Source organism: Camelus ferus, chromosome 35 (assembly GCF_009834535.1).
Source record: "Camelus ferus isolate YT-003-E chromosome 35, BCGSAC_Cfer_1.0, whole genome shotgun sequence".
Lineage (NCBI taxonomy): Eukaryota > Metazoa > Chordata > Mammalia > Artiodactyla > Camelidae > Camelus > Camelus ferus.
Window position 1 is genome coordinate 8,255,307 of NC_045730.1, and position 26,813 is coordinate 8,282,119.

General features: G+C 37.7%; 1 protein-coding gene across 1 annotated transcript in view; it reads right to left on the reverse strand.

Moving 5' to 3' along the window:
• Positions 1 to 26,813, reverse strand: part of MALRD1 (MAM and LDL receptor class A domain containing 1) — a 365,316-nt gene that overhangs the window by 335,666 nt on the left and 2,837 nt on the right. Inside the window, exons 3-8 of the mRNA XM_032474166.1 lie at positions 20,555 to 20,676; positions 18,575 to 18,673; positions 9,261 to 9,413; positions 8,270 to 8,375; positions 7,425 to 7,792; positions 2,698 to 3,110 (exon numbers count right to left, since the gene is read on the reverse strand). Of these exons, the coding sequence (XP_032330057.1) occupies positions 2,698 to 3,110; positions 7,425 to 7,792; positions 8,270 to 8,375; positions 9,261 to 9,413; positions 18,575 to 18,673; positions 20,555 to 20,645 (1,230 nt within the window). The 5' untranslated portion in view covers positions 20,646 to 20,676. The remainder of the gene's footprint in view (positions 1 to 2,697; positions 3,111 to 7,424; positions 7,793 to 8,269; positions 8,376 to 9,260; positions 9,414 to 18,574; positions 18,674 to 20,554; positions 20,677 to 26,813) is intronic.

Sequence of the window (26,813 nt, forward strand, 5' to 3'; positions counted from 1 at the left end):
AGGAGCAACAGACTTAGCCTCTGCACACTTCTACTTCAACTTCGACATCTCTGACATGGGATTTAAAAAGCCTGTAATTTGAACCTGAGCTTCTATTGTGCTCTTACTGAGGACTAAATAAATAACATTTTGTGACAACATCTGATGTTCAGGAAATATTCACTAAGCCTCAAAATCAGGAAAGGAGGAAAGGAGAGAGAGAGGGAAGGAGAGAGAAAAGGAGAAGGGAGAGAGGAAGGAAAAAAGGAGGAAAGAAACAAAGCACAAGGAGGAGGGGGAAGGATAGAGTATCTCATAGTCAGCAGAGGCTACCCCAAGGAGACTGCATTTTTTTTAATCCTCTGCCTTTCTTACATCAGTTGATATGGAAAGAGGCGATTAAGAATTGACCAAAGTCAGTGACAATGAATATATGTATGTTCATGTATAACTGAAAAATTGTGCTCTACACTGGAATTTGACACATTGTAAAATGACTATAACTCAATAAAAAAAGTTAAAAAAAAATAAAAAAGAATTGACCAAAGTCAAAGACCACAGGAGAAGCACTACGTCTGTGGAGACCCACAGAAGGATGGGAGATGACAGTCCACAGGCTCTAGGAACAGCACCTGTTTTCACCAGGAAAGTTCCACCAGGAAACTTTTAGAAATGAAGTATATTCACATTTTAATTATCTTGATTGTGCCGATGGTTTCAAAATTTTTGATATGTATAGTTTATAATATGTCAATTATTTCTCAATAAAGCCTGCAGTAAAAATTAGTTAGAAGGTTGACCTGAAGTTTTAAATGCAATGACTTTCCTGACCATGCCACACACAAAAGCCGTGGCTGATAATTTCAGCTGACATTAAGAAGTCAAACAGTTCCTCTATCTGGTCCTGTATTTCATTTTAAATGGATGATCCTGAAAATTCTTTAAATTTTTCTTCTAAACCAGTATTTAATGGGTCCCTGTCACCTGGTCAACATGATGCTAGGTGATTTCACCTACGACACCCCAGCTAATTAAAATGCTGGTTGTTGCTTACTCTTTCAGTAACACAGAAACTAGGAATGTTCATCATTCAATGAACAAAAATACCCTGTTGCTTAAACCGGACCCAATCCTCACTGTCTTAAATGATTAATCCACACCGCATGCAGAGTCTCTGATTTCATCTTTTCATGCCTGGAATTCATTTTTTAAAAAGAACTCCTGTATAAAATCAAGCAGAGCACTGTGCACGACCCAGGATGGGTCTCAAACCTGAATTTTTATGGTTTAGATTCAAAATTGAAGGATTCCTTACTTAGCTCCATGGTCATCTGACTGTGAAACTGCTCTCCTGCCAAGGTTATTTTCCCTGGAAACCAATTCTTGAGTAAATATCATAAGTGGAGTTTATCCACTAAATACCACTTAAGTCCATATTAAAATTGATCTGATTAGACATTAAGAATTCATTTGACGTGGATGACTTATAAATAAAGTGGACTTTTAAATAGAAGTCAAAGAACCCTCTTCAATCTCATTTCACATGGTTATATGCATCTTACCTTTGTGGCCGAACAGCGAGCTATCACCCTACACATGGCCAATTAGTTCTTCGTGATTTCTACTTCTATCTGGACAAGTCACCGATCCCAATGTGCTCTCTACTGAGCCAAGTACAGTTTACACCTATGATTGTTAGAAGCTCTCAAAAGGTGGCCTGGAACTAAGTTCTTGGCCACAAAATTGTTAACTAAAGATATTTAGACAGTGCTTTAAGTTTGGGTAACTGAGAAATTTAGTATATGCCAAAAAAGAAAAAAAAGAAAAATTTTAGCTAAAATAGGTAAGAAGTTTCTTTCAATATATTATATGTAGATGTCTTTGACCAGAGGGAGACAACAAATATTCAGCCATCCTATGTGTCATAGGCTGAATGATATTTTGGAATGAATGTGAATTAACTAGACACTGTGGGTTCCAGTCCACGTCCCTCTTTTCCTGCCCATCATCTAGTTGGTAAGGATAAACAACCACCTCTCTTTCTCCTTTGTATCTGTAAAACTGGCAAAAAGGATCCCTGATCTACCCACTTCAGGGAACCGCAGAATCAGATGGATAATATATATGCAAAAGTCCTTTACAAAACTGTAAAAGCCACATGAGCATCTGAATTTGCTACTGCAAGTTAGACTTTTAGGAGAAGGTAGGTTAAGATTTAGAGTAAAGAATATTCCACCAGGAGGAAGGGAACCTAGATTCAAACTCTGGTTCTACCCCAGAGTAGCTATGTGATTTTTCCAACAAGGCATGCACTCTTCCTGGATTTTTGTGCTTACTTATAAAATGTAAAAAAAATCAAATAATATATTCAAAATAACAGATTTAAGAGTCCAAATTTTCTTCAGAATACCACAGATGGCGCAAACTGTTTTTCCTCTACGTTTTTCATTTCAGTACAACAATTACTTAAAATCGGCGGGACCTGCAGCTGTGTCTACATGTGTCCACCTTTAGAGATTTTAATCACACATTATTGGGGGTAGTCAAGGAAGAAAGCAACCTAACAAGCCTTGGTACACCCTTAATTAAATGATAAATGTGTGCTAAAGTAACTGATCAAAGTTCATTTACTTTTAATTCAAGACTATAGCAATCCTTCATATTCCTTAGACATTCTGATGCATTCCAGATACACCTTATGAAACCCCTTATTCATACCCGAAAAGGCCGCCTGCTGGAAATGTTGAGGTGTTTCCTTATCCATCTGTTGCCTTGATCCCCAAATAAATGCCACAGCAGCTGTCCTCTTGTGTTGTTCCAGGTTCGCTGGTAGACAGCCAACCTGTAAATGTGCTTCCCAAACATGTGGTAAAAGAAACGGAAGGTGCAGCCCTCTGCATCAGTGGCGTTAAGGACCGGGCTCAGTAAAGCAGCTCTGTGCTGGAAAACCTGTGGCTCAGAAGATTCTATGTAGAGATAGTGTCCTTTAGCTGTGCCCAAAGTATTATCCTTCATCGGCCCTGTATTAAGTGTAGATGTTGAGCCCTGGTTCCTGGTCCAATCGAAGTCATCTTCTGTATCTTGTTCCCAGTTACAAATTCCATTTTCAAAGTTACACTGAAGTTCAGGTACTGAAATTGGCATCAAATAAAAGTAAAAGATGATTAAGGACAAAAAACAATTAACAATAAGAATATTACTTGATACTTTGCTCCTAAGGGTAAACCACTTTAAAATTTTTAACTACAAAATTAAAGTTCAAAAGAGAGTATAAATAAATCCTAGATGACACAATCAAGTAATAATGTTTTAGAGATGGAAGGTGGGATTACTTTGGCCATTATGTCCCAAATGCCTTTGATAACCAACCTTGCCCATTACTATTACCACAACTCTAGGCAAACGATGACTACCCATGGCTGGCTCCCTGCAACAAATTTCTGGCTCAGTGGATTTCAACTTTAGCTTCCAATCACCAGCGAACAGTGAAAAAACAAAAACAAAAAACAAACCACCAAAGCCCAGAATTCATCTCCAGAGATTCTGATTTAATTGGTCCAACTGCTGCAGCCTAATATCAGGATTTTTTACCAGCTACCTCGGTGACTGTAACACGCAGAGCTGACAAGAGTCATAATTTAATAGGTCTCCATCTTTCAGAATCACCTGGGGTGTGTGATAAAATTGCTTACTCTATGGTAAAGTCCTGCATAAATACAAGTTTTTTAGGTATGGAGAGAAGCCCGAGAATCGATATTTTTAACAAGCACCCAAGATGACTCTAATGCAGGTATTTTCCAGACTGCGTTCTGAAATCAAACTTTCTCTCTGGTTCCCTCCTGCCCCAGTTCCAAGTATCCCTCCACACTTGTATCAGGATGATCCTCTTTCCTTTTTTAAATTTTTAAAATTTTTTAGATTTTCTTAATTGATGTATAGTCAGTCACAATGTGTCCATTTCTGGTGTAGACCATAATGTCCCAGTCATGCATATATATACAGAGATTTGCTTTGATTTTTTTTTCACTAAAGGTTATTACAGGATATTGAATATAGCTCCCTGTAATATACAGAAATTTGTTTTTTATATATTTTTATATATAGTGGTTAACATCTGAAAATCTCAAAACTCCCAAGTATATCCCTTTCTACCCCCTTTCCCTGGTCTGTTTCTGTTTTGTAAGTGAGTTCATTAGTGTCTTCTTTCTTCTTCCTTTTTTTTTTTTTTTTTACATTCCACATATGAGTGATATCATAGTGGTATTTTTCTTTCAAGAATGATCCTCTTTCAATGGTAGTTTATCATTCTCCTCTATCCAAGATCCTTTAATATTTACTCATTGACTCTCAACTTAAATCTAAACTCTCCTCTTTCAAGCTTCACCTTTCCCAAATTAAAAGAACTTCCATAATTTTGCCATTTGCAGCAACATGGGTGGACTTGGAAGGCATTATGCTAAGTGAAATAAATCACACAAAGACAAATGCTATATGAAACCACATACATGCAGAACCTAAAAAATACAACAAACTAATGAATTTAACAAAAACAAAGCAGACTCACAGGTATAGAGAAATTAGCAGTTACCAGTAGGGCACAGAAGGGGGTGAGGGGTAACACAGGGGAGTAAGTGATACAAACTATTAGGTATAAAAGAAGCTACAAGGATGTACTGTACAACATGGGGAAGACAGCCAACATTTTATAACAACTATAAATAGAGTATAACCTTTAAAATTGTAAATCACTATATGGTACACATGCAACATGTAATATTGTGCGGCAACTATACTTCAATTAAAAAAAGTTTAAAAAAATGTTACTTCCTGTTTGTCCCCAATCATCCTTCCCCTTAGCACGCACCACCTTACAAACGTGCCCTGAACACCCCTCCCCTTTCTCCATCTCTATGCACATCACATCTTGAGCCCTCGCCAGCTCTTAGCTGGATCTCCTCAGTGGTAGCCTCTCCTCACTGAATTGTAGCTCCTTTGAGCTGAAGCTTTTAAGCTTCTAACTCCCTTCAGTCACCAGAAGTATTCAAAGCACTTAAAATAGCTGACTAGTTCCTTCTCAACTGAATATTCTATTCAATTTGTAGGGTACCAAGCACTTGTTTAGCATAAATGAGACAGAACACACATCTGACCATTCTCGGGCAGAAGGGCCAGGATTTAGAATTAATGAGGAGTTCCACATTTAAACTTCATTTACATAAGCTAATATTTTTGAAAGACAAATGTCAGCTGTCCCCTAACGAGCCATCTTAGTAACCGCACTCGGCACCAAAGATGAACAAATGCCCTGAAACAATAAATAAAAGCACGTGCGAATAAACGCAGCAGGGTGGGAACACATCACCTGTCGCTGAAGACCGCAGAACAGGAGCTCAGACCCGGCGAAGAGAAGCCGGTGAGCAAATGTCAAATGGGAGCTGAGCTTTCCTCTGATATTTCCTCACGGGTGACTCAAGTACCTGCGGCCTGGGGCCTGCAGGTACTCACCAGGTGTCCTGCTGAGTTTTCTGACATAAAACTGGCACCAAAACTGACAGGCTTTTATATGGCCTGTCTCCATGCCGACTGCACGCTCAATCTTTATTTCAAAAGGGAATGCGTGTAGCTCCATCCTTAAGTAAAAGCCCATGTTCTAAACATGCTTCAGGAAATATAGTGTCTATCTCCGGATGCCTAACACATCCCTGCTAATAAATTCCACTGTATCTGGATGGAAGGCTGTGGGAGAAACGGACAGTCCAACGCCAGCTGTTCTGTCATTAATACTGAGTCACAGGAAGTGTTCTGGGATGACAGTCGTGCCCCCATAATCCCATTCTACTGAGTTAACACTGAGAAGTCTGAACGATAATTTGCTTACTTTTAGTAACAGATCAACATTTTTTAAGGAGTGGGATGTGAAGTGCATGAAAAAGATGAAAAGGCTTCCTAAAATTGCAAAGATAAATTACCCTTAGGGCAAATAACACTTCTTCTAACAGCCACTGTCGAAATCATCAATTTTATTTATACGCACTAAAGGTGTTAGTTGTGTAACAAGCTGAACGGTAATTCTGACTTGAATGTGCCTGACTGTATTAAACATCACTTAGGTGCAAAGCTCTCTACAGTGATTTATATGGAAATTTCTTAATGTAATGTTTTCCATGATGTACGAAGCATTTGATGGCTTTCCTTTGGTTTATGATTGCCTTCGCAATGTAACAGACACAGAGCTTGAATTTTAAGAATTGTTGCTATTTCTGGACAAAGAAAGATGTGAGCTTTTTCCAACTGATTTTGGTAAATTAAAAAAAAAAATCCTGCACAGGGAAATATAGTCAATACTTTGTAGTAGTTCATGGTGAAAAAGAGCAAGAAAATGAATAATCGTATGTTCATGTATGACTGAAGCATTGTGCATTACTCCAGAAACTGACACAACACTGTAAACTGACTGTACCTCAATTAAAAAAACAAAATCCAAACACCTCTTAGCTTCTGATTCATTTTCAAGAGCCAGCGCACTAGACACTACGATGAACCAGGTTTATTAAACTGTAAGACATACATAATCATCAGATACCATAAACTTTTTGGTATTTTAAACCAGAAACTCAGGACTTATCTCTGACACCTCACTCTCTGCCCCCTATAGCCAAAACATCATCAAATGTCCCCTCCTAAATATTTCCTCAAACTTCAGTTCCTCCCTCTCCATCACTGTCACTGTGACACAGGCTGCCAGCGCCTCTCCTGGGGACTATTGTGACGGTCTCTTAATAAATCCCCAGAATCCACTCTCCTTTAATCCATTCATGATCCTGTATCCCCAGTGACAATTTTAAATCTGCCAAAATCTTATTCTATTACCTTCTATCTTAAAAACCTTTCAAATGAAGGAAAATTTCCTTAATACGATCTACAGAGATCTGCTAATCTGCCCCCCCATATCTCCATCCTTCTGTTGAACCTTATTCCCCCTTCATCGCCTTACTCCAGCCATACGGGGTAGCTTCCAGCTGCCATGCAGCTTTGAACACGTGCTTTTACTTATTATTTGTCAGATCTCAGATAAGCCCCCACCTCTAGAAAGTCCAATGCCATTATTATATAAAGTTACAGCACTTCCATTTATAAGTCCTGTCAAAACTGTCCTTTTACACTTATTTTTTTAATATGTGAATAATATCCATCTCCTCAACTAGACTGTAAAACTCCATGAGGTCAGGGACTCTGTGTAATCCAGCTCATCACTGTACCTCTAGGATCTAGTTCATAAATCTACGTAATAAATACTGATGGTTTGACTAGTGAATTACTCACACACATTCACCAACTTTGGGACAGTGCTGAGGGTCTTTGGCTTGACTGACCTGGAAACAGGGAGCTAACCAAGATGGTCACCACCAAAATGAGTAGGAGGGACCAAAAAGAAAAGCACTCACCACAGTCAGCCTCATCCGTATGATCGCCACAGTCATCCACCAGATCACATAACTGCAGCTTCTCTATGCAAGCCTTGGTGTGCAGACACCAAAAACGATCTGGCCCTTCGCAGCTCTCCACGGCGGGCGGCAGAAGGCAGTTTTCAAATCTGACATCATCGATGGCTGAGACCCCATCATAAATGCCAAGGCTGACTTTATGGAGTGACAAATGGAAGGGCTGAGCAAGGCGCCCAAGCTGAACGGTGGCCTGTGACCACTGGTCGCCCTGGTTGTATAAGACCCTCCAGAGCACCGTGGACTCACTGGCTTCTTCCATGTGGAGCTGTAGCTCAGCTGCTCCCACGGAGAGGCCACAGTTATAAAACCTGCAAAAAAACAAGCACAAGACACAGAAATGATTGATGGATTGATGGAACAGCCTACATTTCTAACTTTGAGACTCTTCCACTCACTCAACAGGCAATTAAAAATGACTTATCATAACGGACTGCCTTTATTTCTCGCAGTAATTGCGGCCGCCCGCTTGCAAGAGCTTATCTGCTGTGCTGCATACTCTGACTCTCAGGACCCTGGGCACCTTTCTCAGAGAGTTCAATCCGGAACACAGGAAGCAGTGTTAATTAAATTATAATCCATTGTTGGAGAGAGAGTCCCTTTCATCTCAAGAAAGAACATAACAAATGCCGATAATGTGCGCCTAAGTAAAATGCTAATTGTGGGGATCTAAGGCCATAGCCATTTTTAAAGCAAAGCCAGGAAAAATTACAATGTCTGCTAATTGCAGGGGCATGCCTGCAACCACTGGGATGCTAGGGCAGCTGATCACTGGTTTTAATACTTACCAGAAGGAAAGTGTGCATCCGGTTCCTGTCTGGCTGAAAGTTGGGCTCTGGAGTTTGGCAAGTTGTGATAGGCTGTTGCTCTTCTTCAGAATGAACATAAAGTGCCCTATTGGGATACAGAAAGAAAGTGTAAGTTAGCCTACTAAATTCTAAAACGAGACCTCCATCTGTCAACCCTACATTGAAGACTATACAACAATTTAAAAAATCAATGAAAGTGATTGTCAAATTTGTTCTTATAAATATTAAACTATTTATTATCTAGAGCTAGGTCAAAATGATGCCAAAATCAACTGGTAATCTCGGTTAATTTCGTCAAAAATTCATCTATACTCCATCCCCAAAACCCATAAAAGAGAGGTTCTATATTGACAACATATGTATAATTGACAATATTCATGGTCCTACTATTTGTTGTAGTAATGTGGAAATGTACTGCTGCTCGTTCTCTTCTGAGACCTGGGCAAAGGTAAACCAAAGGACAGATCTCCCTTGAGTTAAGAAGTTATGTCTGATAAACCCATTGTAAGCTGAAAATATCTAAGTCCAAAATGCATTTAATACATCTCACCTACCGTGCATCACAGTTTAGCCCCACCTACCTTAAACATGCTCAGAACACTTACCTTAGCCTACAGTTGGGTATGATCATCTGACAAAAAGAAGCCCATTTTATAAGACAGTGCTCATCAGTTCATGTAATTTATTGAAAACTGCATTGAAAATGAAAAAGGGACTGGCTGTAAGTGTACTGGTCATTCACCCTGGTGATCACATGAATGACTAGGAGCAGCAGCTCATTGCTCAGCATCCTGAAAGCATCACTGGCAGACAGCTAGCCCAGGAAAAGGTCAAAATTCAAAACACAAAGAACAGTTTCTACTGAATGCATGTCTTGTTGGCACCATCATAAACTTCAAAAACCACTGAGTCAAAAGGTCCTACGTTGGGGGAAGTCCATAGGTTCGGAGCACCCCTGCATGTGTCTTACCTTGAATTGTGTTGTGGGTGTGATCCCTGAGTGGGGCCTGCAGCTCAAAACTAGCAGAGAGTTTACTTGGAGAGCCCCATGTCCAGTCAAAATCATCACCAGCAGCCGCTTCAAACCAGCCACAGCTGTCTGCCTCAAAGTCACATTCGGAAACTGAAGGACAAAAATGTGGCTTTTAGACCCCACACTTTGAAAAGGGTAGACGGAGCTCAAAGGTCGTCACCTTGTTAAGCTTCCCCAAGAACAGGAAAGGCACATTTGAGTAAAGGCATATCTGATTCCTGCCAAGTCTCAAAAAAAAAAATCAGAATTGTGCTTTTCAGACTGGAAACTGATATGGCAGAATCATCAATTTTAGAATACTTTTCAAATATTCTTTCTAAGAAACAGCCTCATTCAGCCATATTGCTGACAGAATTGCCAAGGGTGCCTAATTTACTCTGATGCTCAGTTTCTCTGTGCTATTACATCACCTGGAATTGTTCTGACAGCGTATTTTACACTAAACCATAATAAGCAGCCACTTGTAAAAAAAAATTAATATTTGAAAAATCCAGGCCCATTATATTTAATATTAAGTTCACCTCTGATTTTTCTAGAGCTTAATATTTCCCAAAGCATTGAATGCATCACCTAACTTGCACAAGGCAGAATAATTTGACCCACTTTTCAGGTAAATATGCTGAGAAATAGTTAAGTTCCACAAAGACATTCTGGAGGAGGAAGAGAAGAAAAAAAGGGAGAGAGAAAGAATGGGAAGTTATAATCACATCAGTGTTGAATTATAGCTAATACATGGTCAATACCAAATGTAGAAGGCCCTGTACTGAGGGCTTTATATAAATCTAATTCTCACAGCAGCTCTTTGGAGATGGCATTATTATTGTTGTTTTTTCAGAGGAAAAAAGGGAGGTTTAATGAAATAATTAACTTAACCAAGGTTACATAGTTAGAAAGTTGTAGAGACTGACTGAAATCCAAATATTCTGACTCCTAGTCTAATATTCTTTCTGCAACTATTGACAGTAACTGTTAACTGTCGTTACATTGGGAAAAGGATAAACCTTTTTCGCTTATCTGAATTTGCTTAGTGTGAATGTCCAGACATCACTACAGACCCCAAATTTACTTTAGAACAAATTTTATCTAATAATTTGTTGTCATTTTACAATAAGCCTAGTAAACAGCATACACTGTAGTCATGGGGGCTAAGTCCCAAGCCAGTGGATGCCTGAAACTGCTGGACAGTATTGAACCCTACATACACTATGTTTTTCCCTCCACATACGTATTTTTACCGATGATAAAGTTTAATTTATAAAGTAGGCACAGTAAGAGACTAACAACAATAAATAATAGAACAATTCTAACAATATAGTATAATAAAAGTTATGTGAATATAAAAGTCAGGCACACAAAACCATGCAATAAAAGGGCATTATTAAGAATTGATACATGAGAATATTAATAAAACTGGATTTGACTTACATCTTAAAAATGGGTAAGACAACAGAAGTGACTCAGAAGTGACTGAGGAACGGGATATCTTGTGTAATGAAAGGTCCCTATGAATTTAATTAAATAACCTGAGCTTAGCCCCACAGATAAAACTGGGCTCTTACCGAGAAGTACAAAACATCTAAAATCATTTGGTTAGTGTGAGGAAAGAAATATATTATCTACTCCAAGAAGATACGAATAAAAATCTAACAGGATAGAAAAATAGTTAACCCTTTTTTAAAAAGTCATTATTAATCTCTGCCTATTCTTGGGCAGAGAACAGTAAGCCCTTTTACAAATCATATTTTCTGTTCATCTGTATTACTATAGTACACATTTCATGTGATTATTATCTCAAACATTCTTCTTCGAAAGTTCAGGTTAGGGAGGTGAACATGAGTTTATAACATGTCTGTGCTATGGTTCAGTCTTGTTCTGTGGTAGCAGACACAAAATGAGAGGTTACTGGACATTTTCCCACATAAATAGAATGAAGCAGAATTTCTGTTCTCATTCAACAAAATGTAGGGAGTTCTCTGTATTTCTGAACTGGTAAGGCCTTGTGATATGCTTGAATTATTTAAGACAGAGCTAGTCTCAGACATGATTATCCTAATCTGAGATTATGTTAACCTTATTCAAGTTTAAAGACAGTTAAGGAATAAGAGAATATTTTCCAAAAATAATGACAAAATTCAGGAGAAAACCAAGAAAGGAAACCTGCACGTTAAAACCATCCACCGACACAGTAATAGTCTAAAGATGGTAATAAACAAAGTTAAAAATTTTTAAATAATGTCATTTAACAGCTTTCTTCTCTTAACTAAAATAATGCTTTAAAAAAAAAAACACTGATGCCTCAGATACTGGCACCTTCTAAAATGTATATGATTAACTGAAAAAAAAGTGATGAGGAAAACTTGAAGTTCGCTTATTCTTTGAAGCTGAAGGCTAAACACACAGAATATTGTCTTTATAATGGAACTGTCTACAGAATGTCCTCTTCCAAGATTCATGACACACAAAAATCTTTTTGTTCAAGAGGAGCGCACAGCAGCCCTACAGTTATTTCCAGGCAGATTCTCCACTCCTCTAGTTATTCATGTCTGAGTGCAGGAAGGGTACCGTGCAAATTCAAAAACTGCTCAAGTACCCTACTCACCAGCCTGGCATGAGTGAGACGACAGCATCTTCACCGATCACAATGTTGTTCTATTTCCCTCACCTCCCAAATAAAATTTGCTTAGGCACGCAATCACAGAATGACCCTGTTTCTTGAAGACACTCAATCCAAGTAAATTCCCACTCACTTGAACTCTCCTCCAAATCACCCAACACAAGCCTAACCCCTGTAACAAGTTTCTCCTAATCCTCTCTTGCTGAGATGCCCCAAAGGTCCCCATGGTAAGTCACCTTCTTTGCTCAGCAAGTACCAATAAGCCTCACTTTCTTACAGGCATTTTGTTGGTGTTCTTTGATTGACGACCATTAATACCCTCCAGTATGTCCTCAATATAGCAAGCAGTCCCTCTGTTCAGCCAGATTCTGTAAGTCCTGTCTTCAAAATGCCACAACGGCTCCCCATCTCACTCATTTAAAGCCAGTGTCCTTGCAATGACCCATAAAGTCTTAGCTGAATGGTTCTCAAACTTGGTGGCATGTTAACAATCACATGGGGAGCTTTAAAATGACTAATTCCTGGGTTCCACCTCCAGTGATTGCAATGTAATCGGCCATGGCATTGAGAGCTTTAGAGGCTCTCCAGGTGTTTCTCAGATGCAGCCAAGGTTGGGGACCACAGCTCTAGGTGGGTTGCTTTTCTCTGATTTTATTTCCCTATTATTTTTTTCGTATCATCACTCCCTTCCAGCCACATAGGTCATTTGCTATTGCTCAGACTCACCAGGTACCCTCCTGTCTCAATCCCCTAATTCTTTCTTTCTGCCTGAAAAACTTTTCCCTGAAATCCCCTCAGGGTTTATTTCCCTCACCTCTTTAAGTCTGCTTTAAATCACCTTGTCCTTGAGAGCTACAATGACAGCCCTATTTAACATTGCAAGTCCTTCACTCCATCATTACCCTATTGCCTTTACACTGCTATTTTTTTCAGGCTCCACTCTACTAGGAACCAAGCTCCAAGAGCAGAGGGATGGCTGGCTGTTTTATTTACTGTAGAATCTATACGCCTGGCATATAGCAGGCATTCAGCACCCTTGTTACAAGCATCAGTGACCTTCCTTTTTCCAAAACAAAATTTTCTCATTTCTCATTTTCCCCCAAATTCTTGATTAGATTACAAAGTTAGGCCTACTTAGCTGGTACCCCAATACAAGCGTACATAGCAGCCCATCCACTCCTAATTTTTTTTACTAGGTTTCTTTTGTCATAGTTCCCTAATTGTGTGTTTCTCCTTAGGTTCAATACTGGACCTTTTATTTTTCCTTATTTATATTTATACTTAATTGCCTCTCAAAGGAAAGGTAATTAAATATCCTACTTGATCTGGAATGGAAAACTTCAAATGCTGTCACCATACTACAGTTTCAGTTTAAAACAATGGATCTTACCTACACCCTCTCTGTGGTAAACTCGTCACTATCAAAGCTTCAAATTATCTTAAGTCAATAAAAATAACCCAGTAACTACTTCTCCAAGTTACTGCCCTCTTGTTAGTGCCAGAACTGTCCAAATTACAGACCATCATGATCTCCTCCCTCAACCCGACATCCCCTCTCTCACTCAGTCTATATTTAAGGACTCCAGATAAAAATTAGTATTACTTAAAACACTCCTTTTCCCTTTCTTTCAAATTCAATCATCAAGTGTTTCCTTATTCTATCTCATAAATTTTTATTATGACATATCTCTTCCTATCAGTTCAGTCCATGATCATGTCTCATCTTCAGTCTGAAAATTCTTCCAACTGAAACCATTACTTCCACACTCTCTCTTTCAATTCATTCTTCACACTGCCACCAGAGTGTAAAAATGTAAAGATCTTAAAAATTCAAAACTGATCATGTAACTGCTTAGACATCCTTACATGGCTTGCCTACTATTTAGTATGATATCCAAACTCTTTAACATGGGGAGAGGGTACTGCTCAGTGGTAGAGCACATGCTTAGCATGCACCTAGTCCTGGGTTCTATCCCCAGCATCTCCATTAAAAAATAAATAAATAAGTAAACCTAATTACCTCCCCCCAACGAAAAGAAAATTTTTTTAATAAAATTTTCTAAAAATCTTTAACATGATTAATCTGGTTCCCAACAATCTTTGTGCTTCTCTAGCCATTATGCTCAAGCTACAATTATTACTTCAGTTTCTTTAGTAGATCAAGAATACTTTCCTCCTCAACATTCTAATGCCTAAACCACAGTCCCATTTCTTCCATTTGTAATCTGCCACTTACTTTTACCTACCTACTCAAACTCTATCACTTCCCTTTAAAGTGTAATGCAAGCCACATAAATATAGTCAACTGATCTTGACTTGACAAAGGAGCAGACAATACAATGAAGAAAAATAGTCTTTTCAGCAAACAATACTGGAATAACTGGACATCCGCATTATAATTTATTAACCAAATTTGAGTGGCAATAAATTATCATGGTTTTTTTTTATGCACATATGTTGAGGCTGTCTCACTAGCTTGCTTTTGCCCTCAAGTAAAAACTCCTTTTGGTGTTTACCATATACACCTAACAAAGTGTTGGAAATGCTCACTCTTAAAACAACAGGCACCGGGCATTAGGAGATAACTAGTCTGTTTTAAAGCTTTTCTTATAAGCGGTGAAGGCATTCTTTGACAACCTTACAAATTTAATCTCCCTGGGAGACTCAGCAGGTAAAATGAGAATCAGCCCTGAGATCCAGTTTGCACTCCCATCTCTACCTCTACTGAACTGTGACCATGACCGGAGGAAGGGCCACTGTATTCATTCCCCGTGTGCCTTTCTTTTCTTAGCTCTAAATTAGTCAATACATATAAACACATGTCAAACAATGTCAGATACAAAATAAGTGCCTTGTACATGTGTAACAGAATTTATATTATTATCATACAATCTTTCAGGTGTCTTTAAATCTATACCCCCAAAGACAGGAGTTACATTGACAATGGAAGAAAATGTAAATTTCACTATCCCGTGGTAAAGTTGTGCAGGGCAAGGTGCTAAGGGAACTTGGTGCTGAACACGGAGGATCATTACATCTCCTTATACTTCTTACCACAAACATCACTAACGTGGAAACAGAAACAAAGGGGACAAGAGTAGAAGAGGAGAGAGAAAAGACAGGGACTGGAGTAGGTTGTGTCTACAAGCGAGCCACATTTACTTCTGGTTTATAACTCAGAGTGAAGAACAGTGATCCTGCTGAAAAAGGAAATCCATATAAGCTCAAAGTAATGACACACACAAAATCTCTCCATAGATACACTTAATAATGCAATTTATTGAAATTTAATCTTAAATAATCATAGGAAAAGACTTTCTTATTAAATTTTTATTCTCACATAGATTTCTATTTTTTTATTTTGATTTTTTTTCTCAATAGATTTTTATTATCAATAGAGTTTTCACCTGACATTTATTATCTACTCTATCACCTATTTTATTATTTTATCTCCACTGTTCTGAATTTCTCTAATCTGACAACAGAATTATCTGCAGGTAAGACTGATCAAAACATCATGGGTTATTTACCAAATGTTACTTGTCTACAGCAACATTTTTCTTTTTTCCCCCTAGTGATTACTGTCTCCATAAATAAGAATGAATAGACTTTTTCTCCACTTCGTGGTTTGATGTCACAGAAATGATGAGCCTTCACCAGGAACAACTTCCCATTCCAGTATTTTACAATTATCTCTGTCTAGGGAGGTTTTTTGTTTTTGTTTTTGGGAGCTTTTTTGCAGTGGAAACAGTGTCTAAATTGTAACTTGAGGATAACAGGAAGAAAAGAATGAGAATCCAGCTTACTAAGAAAAAACAGCAAGATAGCCTTCTTCCTGCAAGGACTTACGCATTGATACACATTTAATGAAAAACAAAGTTGCTAAATAATTTGCAAGTTTAGGTTTATTTTGAGACAACTTTTTCTCTTGCAGTCAGGCCTACAGGAAAGAGCCTAAGATATAAAACACAAAATAGCAGCTTATTTCCCCATCTTTTATTAAAATAAGCAATTTGTGGTTACACAGAGCCGTGCATCTTAGGAAGCCTTTAATTCTATAATTAAGTTTAAATATGTTCAGTCTCACAAAAAAAAAAAAAAACCTTCTCAAAAACATCTTGTTTTAGAAAATAAGCAGAAAAAAGCATAGCCCTAATTAGATTGTTTGCTCTCACACATGCGCAGTGCACACACACACACACTCTCTCAATAAATACAGAGCAGAAGAAACACAACTACGGAAAATTCAAGCTTTCTCCCAATGCATTTATATGATGAAAGGACTTTGTAAGTCTCAATGCAGAAGACAACAATTACCACTAGAAGGTAGTGTGTTAGTAAAAACACACAGAGACGGCTTTCAAAGCATCAACACACACTCTCCCCTCAGCAGTGGAAATGCCTGTGTTTAATGCTCAGATTTGCACATTTAGCAGATGCAGTCATTCAGGAAAAATAACCAGTATTTAAGTTTGAAAAAGTAAATCAGAAAAATAGCAAATCACTCCTTTTTCCTATACTATTCAACCTGTCTTTGCTTAGACTTTACTGAATTCAAATACTAAGTATTGATGTATGTCTGAATGTGGTCTTCCCCATGAGCAGAGAGTAAAGCAGAAAATGAGAAATTGTGGAGGTCTATTTTTAGGGAAAAAAAGCATATGCACTTCCAACAAACCAGTTTTTAGGCAGAAATAAATTACAGTGCTCAGAAAATGTTTGGGAATATTTAAATATCTTTATAACACAGAGTTGTTGAAAAAGAATGTGCCTTTCTCATTTAATTATGTGTTATAGATTAGAATAATTTATACATATACAGACATATATATATACCCTGTTTACCCAGTGCGGACATGACAAAGCATATCGCTGATACTATCTGACACTTGAAATCTTCACTTCATAATATATAAGTTATTTTTGAGAACTACAGCCAAGTTCTATGTAAAGTATTATCACTTATTTTAGTCTTCAAGAAAAACTAAGTATTTGTTCACAAAAATGGGAACTTCTGAATAGTATCTTCATGACCATGAGAGAAGTTAAAGCAAATTTCAAAACGAACTCCTAGCACAACGAAACTGGAACCCTTCTAAGTTGCTGACTTAGCTGTTTATTAACATAATTTGATCCCCCAAAATTGGCAAAATGCACCAAGTGTCATTAAATAACCACTTAAACCAAAACTTCTACTTTTTAAGAATCTATCCTAAAGAAGTAATTGGAAACAACACTTTTAATCTAAGAAAACTAAAGAGATGTCCTTAAAAATGTTGCCAGTGGCATACTGATTTCAATAACCTGTGCGGGGGAAGTGGACTTCCCAGAGCACTGTGAATGTCTGAGCACTCCTGGCCCTGACTCTCCTCTCTGCCTCCCACGCAAACCCCCAAACCCTATTAGGACTTGCCTTACTGATGCCAAATTGGGCTTGAGAGCTATCTGCATAATTTTAAACATTCTCTTAAATGAAAGTACACAGATTATTTACCAAAGATTTTTCATAAATGTCAACAGGAACGCAGATACACAATCGCTCTGGCATGAACTTTTCTGATTTGTTGTCAGTCAGTCAGTCAGATGCACAGTAACAACCTGGGCTTGTGACTGTCGTCCGAAGTACAGCAGATGAGGGGGGACAAGGCAGTGCCATAGGACTGAACCGTTAACCTGTGGAAGCTGGCAGAATCTCTGGGTAGACAGTGCCAGAACTGGGTTGAACTGCAGGACACCCAGCTGGTATCCTGAGCATGGCTTGGTGTTGGGAGCACCCCTCCCTACACCAGAACTGAGTCCATGGAACACAAAAGATGGAAATTTATCTGAAGACAACAAAACCACTAATAATTTGAAAGGATACATGCACTCCCATGTTCACTGCAGCATTATTTACAGTAACCAAGATATGGAAAAAACCCACGTTTCCACTGATGGATGAATAAAGAAAACGTGGTACATATACACAATGGAATAATATTCAGCCATAAAAAAGAAGGGAATCTTTGGCCGTTTTGGGTAACATGGATGGATCCTAAGGGCATTATACTAAGTGAAGTAAGTCTGACAGTGAAGATAAATACCGTAAGATTTCACTTATATGTGAAATCTAAAAAACAAACAACAACAACAAAAACCAAGGTCCTAGTTCAGGAAACAGATTGGTGATTGCCAAGGGCAGGGAATTGGGGGATGGGAGTAGGCAAAATGAGCAAAGGGGGTCAAAAGGCACAAACTTCCAGTTATAAAATAAGTCATGAAGATATAATGTAGAGCATGGCAATTATAGTTAATAATGCAATATTGCATATTTGAAAGTTGATAAGAGCAAATCTTAAAAGTTCTCATCACAAGGGAAAAAAATTTGTATAACTATGTATGGTGATGAGTGTTAACTAGACTTACTGTGGTGATTATTTTGCATTATAGATAAATATCAGATCAGTATGTTGTATGTCTGAAATCAATACAATGATATATGTCAATTATACCACAATAAAAATTAAAATTCAATAAAAATTGGAACAACCAAAAAAAGAAACATTCTTCATCAGACAACTTAAGTAGTACACACTGCAAACAGAGAGCACACACGTACACACAGATCTTAGCGGAGTGAGTCAGGACTGCCACTCACCACAGCTGGCTTCATCTGCTCCATCAGGGCAGTCAGGTGTAAAATCACAGACCTTGCTGGATGACATACAGCCTGCGTCCTCATGGGTCACAAATCCAGCTTCAAAATTAAGAGATGGAGACACGTTTTATAACATCTTCTTCTCCAACAAATAAATGGAATGCCTAATCATTTCATGAACACTAGTTTTTTAATATGCTGAAGATGAGGAACTTTAAAGTTTTAATTCAAGCACAGAGTCTCAGTAAATCTCTGGGCATTCTGCCCCACAAACAACATAATTCACAGTCATAAGATGTGGCACATTTTTAAACTCCTCTTCCCCCCCCCCCATCCCTAAACTCCTGCCCAGTAGTAATACTAAATTCCATGAAGGAGATCCTATAGCTGCCTGTTAGATAGACTTGCAAAATCAGTAGGAAAGTTTTTTTTTTCTTCATTGTGTAAAACCATTGGCCTTTCAGGAATAATGCATATAATTTTGGCCTAATGAGAATTATGTTCTAATCAACTAAGCTACTGTTTGGAGAGAAGCACACATAAATGAGTTTTGAGTTAATTTGTGAAAAGAATTCTCTGTGAGATCAAGTATTCACAGAGACTTCTGCTGAGGTTAATTTTAGTGATAACTTAAAACTTTTAACCACACTTCAGCTTCTAGAAACATTCTCTTCAATGTCAAGTTTAATGCCTTCCTGCTATTCCAATTCTGGTGATCCAGTATTTGATTAGGAGAAGGAAAATGTTTAATTAAATAACAGAAATAAGGTAATTCTGGTTAACCCTCCGAAACTCATTAATGGTTAAATCTGCTGCTTTGCATTCTTTAATGTCTATCAAAACCACACACACAGCTTAGAAAGGTTTATTATAAATTCAGGACACACGTTCTGAATCCTATAAATGCATGTTAACACAATATACAGTCAGCACATAGAACAGACAGCCTCACCAATGAAAAATCTTTTAAAAAGGGCCTTTAATTAAAAATTCTTTAGCTCAGGTCTCAATTCAGAATTGTTTCTCCTGTATCACACCCTTGATTTAGCTCCTGTTAAGAATGTAACTTCTCCTCTCACTAAATTTGTTTAAGGAAATGTAACTTCAGGAGGTATGACATGCCTGTTTTCCACAACTAATTGTTTTTCACATAAAGAAATTAAGAAAAATGAAGTGTGACAGGTTTCAAGTGACATTTTTTAATATTTATTCCTATTTGTTAATTGAGACCTGATTGTGGGGGTGTCAGAGAGAAACATCAATTAGTGTAAGCTAACAAAGTAACTGCAGACACAATGTATACCATTTCAGCATCCTCTCAGAACCCAGTGGTTAGATTTTGAAAAATGCCCATTTAACTATTTGGGATCCACTTTTAAGACAATATACCCATCTCTTAATTGAAATTCTCTACAAAATATTTAGCTGAAACAATTAGTCCAACTTACATCTGTTTCTTGAAAAGGCTGTTTCAAATTTAAACACAGAATTTTAGGATCAAATGTGAAATTCTTCATTGGCCTTAAGTCACTTTTCCAAGCACAATTTTTTTGAACTCCTGGGTGATCCTGAAACATGACTTTAGTTATCTATTTGCTTGAAGTGCCAAACAAAATTGAAGTAGAACTGAATTTCTAAAGAGGTGTTTTTAAAACATGCAAAACATTTTTAACTTCTTTCATAATTTTTGTAATTTAAAAAATCTGTATATGACAGTTCTAGCCACACATGTAGAAAGTTATTGAAAGACAGTCTAACACCTGGACTGTGATATATCATATTTTTTACCTTTTTTAAAAACAAAACAAAAACATGTTTTAGTTTTCAAGGACAAGTGACACAATCCACACCCTGGTATGAGGTATTAGTGTAGTTAGTGAACGACCTTATTGAAAGATTGAAATATAGTTTATATTTGGATATCAAGAACTGATTATTTCACTGTTCAATATTGCCACAACCACAAGAAAAAAAACTTACCTTTGCCTCTGGACGCTGCTACTTGGAAGGCGCTTGTATGAAATTTCACATTCCCGGGATAAACTGATGTCGTCAAGAGCAACGGTAGCATTTGGTGATAAAACAGTAGCTTCTAAGATCAACTATAATTACAGAAAGGTAAGTTATTAAAAAATATACTACAGAAGTGTTGAAATAACGTTCTAGGCCAAAGATAAAGCCACTTCTGTCCTGGGCTCTACGTCAGTAAACAAAAACTTGGATAACTTGCATGTCCCTTTAAATGCTCCCTTGAAAGGATACAAATGAACTCATCTACAAAACAGACAGACCCACAGACACAGTAAACAACCTTATGGTTACCAGGGAAAGGGGGTGGGGAGGGATAAATTTGGGTGTTTAAGATTTGCAAATGTTAACCATTATACATAATAAAAATAGATTAAAAAAATAAACTTCTGTATAGCACAGGGAACTATATTCAATATCTCATAATAATCTTTAATGAAAAAGAATATGAAAACGTATCTATGTACGTATGTGCCTGACTGGGACACTGTGCTGTGCCCCAGAAATTGACACATTGTAACTGATGGTACTTCAATAAAAGATAATAATAATAATAATAATAATAATAAATAAATGCTCCCTTGACCAGAAATGCAGTATATTCAGTCAGTCAACCCCCAAATTTCAAGCCAACCCTAGGCTCTGTATTTATTTCCTTGTTCCTTCTCACACCAAACAAGATTGGCTATGTGGCCCCAGCCGATTCGGTATTTTCTGTTTTTCTCTTCCTCATTCTTTATTCTTTATCCTACAAAGCCTCCTGCCTTCCACCCAATTTTGAAGTTCTCCAAACAGGGGCTGCTTGCTGCATGATGCATTGAATAAACCTCATTTATATCATCTCAATTGTCTTCTTTAATCATTTTTTAACAAAAGTAAATGTCTTACAATCATACTCCTTTGTGTTAGAGAAGTCCATTTGCATGTGTCCCAATCTTCCAATCTAATTTTAGAAAATTGTTTTGACCAGAACATTCAAATTAGGAATTTATAAAGTCATAACTGCTTTGACAGCATCTTACGCAACCTTAACATCTTAGGTAACCTCGTTCCAATTAGAAGTTGTAACATTCATCACTGCTGAAGGGCCGTCTTCCCACTGGAGCCATTAAGAGTCATATGCATTTAAAATGAGCTCTTTGGGGTAATCAACTGCGTGGTTTACAACTCAATTTAATTGAGATATGAATTCATTTATAATGGGTCTGCCGGAGGCAATGATTCATTGCCATATCAGAATATTTAAATACTTATTATACATATTATATATACATATGCAGAAATCTACTCAGTGAGGTAAATAACCACATACAGTGGTTAATAGCATTCATATGCTAAAGTACTTGGAGGCATCTATTTATGTTTAATTTATTCTAACACTGTGAATAATGACTGATATAATTTGTTTTCCCTTGTTAATCACTCACATTATTATGTTGTTATTCGGAAGGAAGGAAGGAAGGAAAAGGAAAGAGAGAGGAGGGGGAGGGAGAGAAGGAAGAAATTATGTCCAGGGTCTTAAGGACACGTAGCAGGACCAGTCCAGGACACAGCTAGTAAGATATCCATGTTACCAGGGCTATAAGGATCTCGGATCTTAAAGATCTCACAGTTTACTTGACATGATACATTAACAACTAAACTACACCGTAAGAGCTATATAAGAGATTTGTATAAGATGCTGTGAGAATCAAAGAAAAGCACTTCCATTATTCCTGCCAAAAATTTAAGACAGAATTTGATAAAAACATTTAGTAAAGAGGTAACAGTAAACTTCAGCTTTAACTGCTGCCTAAGACTGTTACTTTGAGAAACTGGTAACGTAACAGGCAAAAGCAAGGAGGTGTGAAAGTGAGAAAAAAGGGGGTTGTAGGATGATGGCGTGCAGGACATGCTACCCCCAAATACGGCACCTCTGTGCATAGTGAATGAACTTGAGAAATGGCATGTGAGGAGGGATGTACTTTCTGACATTCCTCCAAAGCAGATCCATCACACCCTCGCGTGAGAAGGTGGCCTCCCTAGGCCAGGATATCCTCCTTGCCGGAGACAAAAGGACACAGGGGAGAACGTGAACAAACAGACCTTGCTAAGTTTCCCCTGGTTTACCACATGTGGTATCTTAGCTTTCTACAACTGTCCAGTCTTTTTCAAATCCAGTATAAAAACACCCAGCTTTAACTACTTCCTCAGGTCTTCATTTCCTTACGAAGGCTCCCACGTCAGGTAAAACTAACATAAAATAACTTTATACACTTTTCTCCTGTTACTCTGCTTTGTCGGTTTAATTTTGAGACCCAGCCAGGGACCCTAACACAGGTCAAGGAAAACTGCTTCCTCCCCTGTATTAGGAGTACAGGATTTTTTTTTTTTTTGCCTAAATGAATTATTGTCTAAATATTTGTTAAGAGAATAAATGAACTGAATAACAGATGGACAGGACTGATTGCATGAACAGATGCAACCCAACTGGAGAGCAATTTGATGGCATTTATTCAAAGGATAAACAGCACAGCCCACAAAAATTGAGCCCACACCTCAGGGTTCACCCTAGAGAGACACTCACAGGAACACACACACGCAGGCCTGGGCAGGATGCTCACTTCAACGCCGGTTTCCATAGCAAATGAATCAGAACGACTTAGATGTGAATTAATAAATAAATGGTGACATAGGCCACGGACTACTAAGCCAGTTAAAAAAAAAATCTATCTCTAGGTACTAACATGGAAAAAACTTCAACATGAGTTTCAGAGTAAAAAATTGAATTACAGGAAAAAATTTATAGCATGATACTACTTAGGCTAAAAACACACAGTGATTTAGATTTCTAGATACAGGAGGTACACACATACATATTAATAAATAGAAAAAAGTCTAGAAGTGAAAATAAACTAATGTTTACTGTCGTCCAATGGATAAAGACTATGATGGAAGGTCAAGGACTATTGCTTTATCGGAAATTTTTGGTATTTTATTATGAGATGCATACAATATTTACAATTTTTTAAACTCTGATTAGAGCTAGTTTCTGCAGAGTCTTGGCCAAGAAGTTTGGCCTTCATACAAGGGGCAGAAAATAGTAACAGGTTTTAAAGAAAGATGCTGATGAAATATTTACAAGCATTGTCATTGAGAAATAAATTACACTTAGCATCATTAGGTTATTGTAATGTATTTGGACAGCTTTAATTGGGAAAGATTTTTCCTTTTATTCATTATTATAATACATCCTACATTGCAGTTAACTAAAATACAGATGTTTAATTCTTCAGACTCATTAGACAGGCATTTCGTGGCAGGCCATATTTGAAGGACCGCACTGCTCAAAGAAAAGCTGGAGAAGAGACAGAATGTGTGGGGCACTTCTATACCCCTAGAGAGGTACTTGCTCCTGTTCTGTGAATGGAGTGGGTGGGCTGTGGGATGGCTGAACTATGGGATAGGTCTTTAAAATATGGATACATCATTTTGTCCAAAGAAAACCTACAGGCTCTTTCAGATACTCACACTAAAATGTTAAGTACAAAACAACTTCCGAAGCAAAATAAAGATGGCATTAGGTCATCTACACCTTTGCTTGCTTACTTCTGTATAATTAAACCCAGGGCTATTTAATAAACAATTATAATTCGACCATGAATTAAAATCCTCCAAGTTTAAACAGAGAAAAATGTTATGGGAATTAAAAAAGAATGTATCTTACATATGTAAACAGTATCACCTGATGATTCCAAAATCATCTTAATTCCTCCTGTTCTGCACTGCTTGTTTTCACCAAGCCGATCTTTTGATTTGCCACCCACGGCACTTCCTTTGGGAAGCTACGGTATCAATTGATAATCAGTAAGTGAGCGAAGAGGTTGCTTAGAAGGGATGTTTTAAACCACAGATAAAGGAAGAGTGGAGACCTCATTTTATAAGATTCTCAAGGTATTTTGAGAATTCAAATTTCGAATTATACACAGATACCCTTCCCTTCTAAAAGTACTTTTCAGGATCTTGCTGATTTTTGTTTTATTCAATGATGTTGAATTAGCACATTATATTACTTCCTGAGGGAGCAAAATCATTTCTCGTTTTTGCTTTCAGGAACCACAGCAACTTGTGAATATTGTTTACAATCAAGTGACTACTTTTACACCTGCAAAACCGAGAGAAGCTTTTCCAAAGAAATACTCGGCTAAAATTTTGGTTCTTTGATATCTTGCTTTATAAAATGGGAAGAATGAATAAATATGGATCTAAGAGGAAATGGAGACAATAGGAATATAAGAAGTAAAAATTGGATGAGAGTGATTTTTGAAGAATGATGGTGGTATTAATACTAAAATTGACAGCAGACTTTCACGCAGCACTAACTACGCACCAGGCAGGCTTTACTTGTCTTAACCCTGTGGACATGGTGCTACTTTCATCCACCTTTTAAAGCAAAGGAAACAGAAGCTTAGAGAGTTGAAGCTATTGGCTGAAGGTCACATACCTATTGAGAAAAATGTGTAACCTGAGCCATGATAGATGATGCTGCCCTGTATCACTATAATGAAATAAAGAGATAAGTGGTCTTTAGCAGATGCTGCAGACAGAGCTACCTGGCCAAACAAGATTTAACTGAAGCCCCCGATTAAGAAGACCGAGGACCGAGCAACTTTACTGAGACCAGACCCGCTTTTACTTCATGTTATAAATCGCACCCTTCACTGAATCTTCAAATAATGTCAGGAAATGGTTATTGATTTGCATCATTGACTCTGATAAAAAGTGAACGTGGTATCAGTCACTGTGGGGAATTTTGCAAGAGGGTCATTTTAAGATGAAATCTAAAATATGATGCAATTATGTTCCAGTAGCAAACTCAAAGACAGCGGATCAACTAGAAATCAATGGACAGTATTCGGAAAAGTACCACGTCCAGATATTAAAACTAAGAGCAGTTGGAAACAAAAAAAAAAGAAATTGTAAATTCCATGAATAAACAGGTAAAACCTGAACATATAACATGAGCAGACCAACTTAAGACAGAACAAAAAATTACTATTAACTATTCGACTTACAGGCTTCTAATAAAAACTGCACAGGAAATGGAGAGAGTATTGAAATGTCATCAATTTGCTGTCCTTACAGAATAAACAGGAAGCCTCGTCCTTTTCCACAAGGAAGAACGAGAGCCCTATCTAACCAGAGATGCTTATTTCCTAAGGAACTCAGAGCAATTTGCATTCTGTGGTCCTGTGTACAAGAGACACCAGAAGGACCACACTGAGCGTGACTTTCATGGCTACAAGAGAACACAGAAATCACAGTGGTCACACAGTCCAAAGCCTCTCTCCTTTCCAGTGTTTGGACTGGACTGGGCGATGTCATATAAATAGGATCAGAGTTTAGTCACACTGAACTGATGGCCAGGCAATGACTAAGGTCACCCTTAAATGATTCAGTCCCCTAAATGTAAAGTGTCAAAGGAGCCTGTTTCCAAGAAGATAAATGTTAAGTATTTGAATATTTAAGAGCTAGACTGACGGTTGGTAGTTGTAATATCTTTTCTGTTTTGTTGATAAAAGAATGAAGTAGATTTGCACCGAGCTAGAATCTGCATGTTTCCATAGTTTTGAAAAGACACTTAAAGAAATATAATATTAGCATTTTTGTTTCCTGTAGAGGACAAAATCTGTATCATTAGAGATAAACATAAACCACAGAAGCAAACAAAATGTTCATATTAGTTAATTCTGAGTTGTGAGGACATGGGTGTTTGCCTCTCTCTGTATCTTCTAGTGTTTGAAATAGTTAATAATATATGTTATACCAATATATTAAATAATACTGTGTGCATCTGTGTGTATTTATAGATCTTGTGTGTGTGTATCTGTGCATAAAACCTACACTGATTCCCACCAGAATGTTGACACAGGTCCGCAAGTCCTTATCCAAAGTCGTTAGGTCCAGCTGGGTTTTGAAACTTGAAAAGTTCAGAGATGAAAACGTTCATCTAAAATGTATCGTGTGTCTTACATGCTCCCCTCCGAGAGACTGGGGGCCGCACTCTGTAATCGGCTCACCATCACTAAAGGAACTGCCTACCCCTGGTTCTGGTCAGTTTAAATTTTGCCTCTAAACTTGTTTTTCAGAAGCTCATTGTTTTCCAAATTGCTGGTTAGAGGCTGTGGACCTGCAGCAGCTTTCTGGATGGCAAAACCTGGGAGAAGAGTTT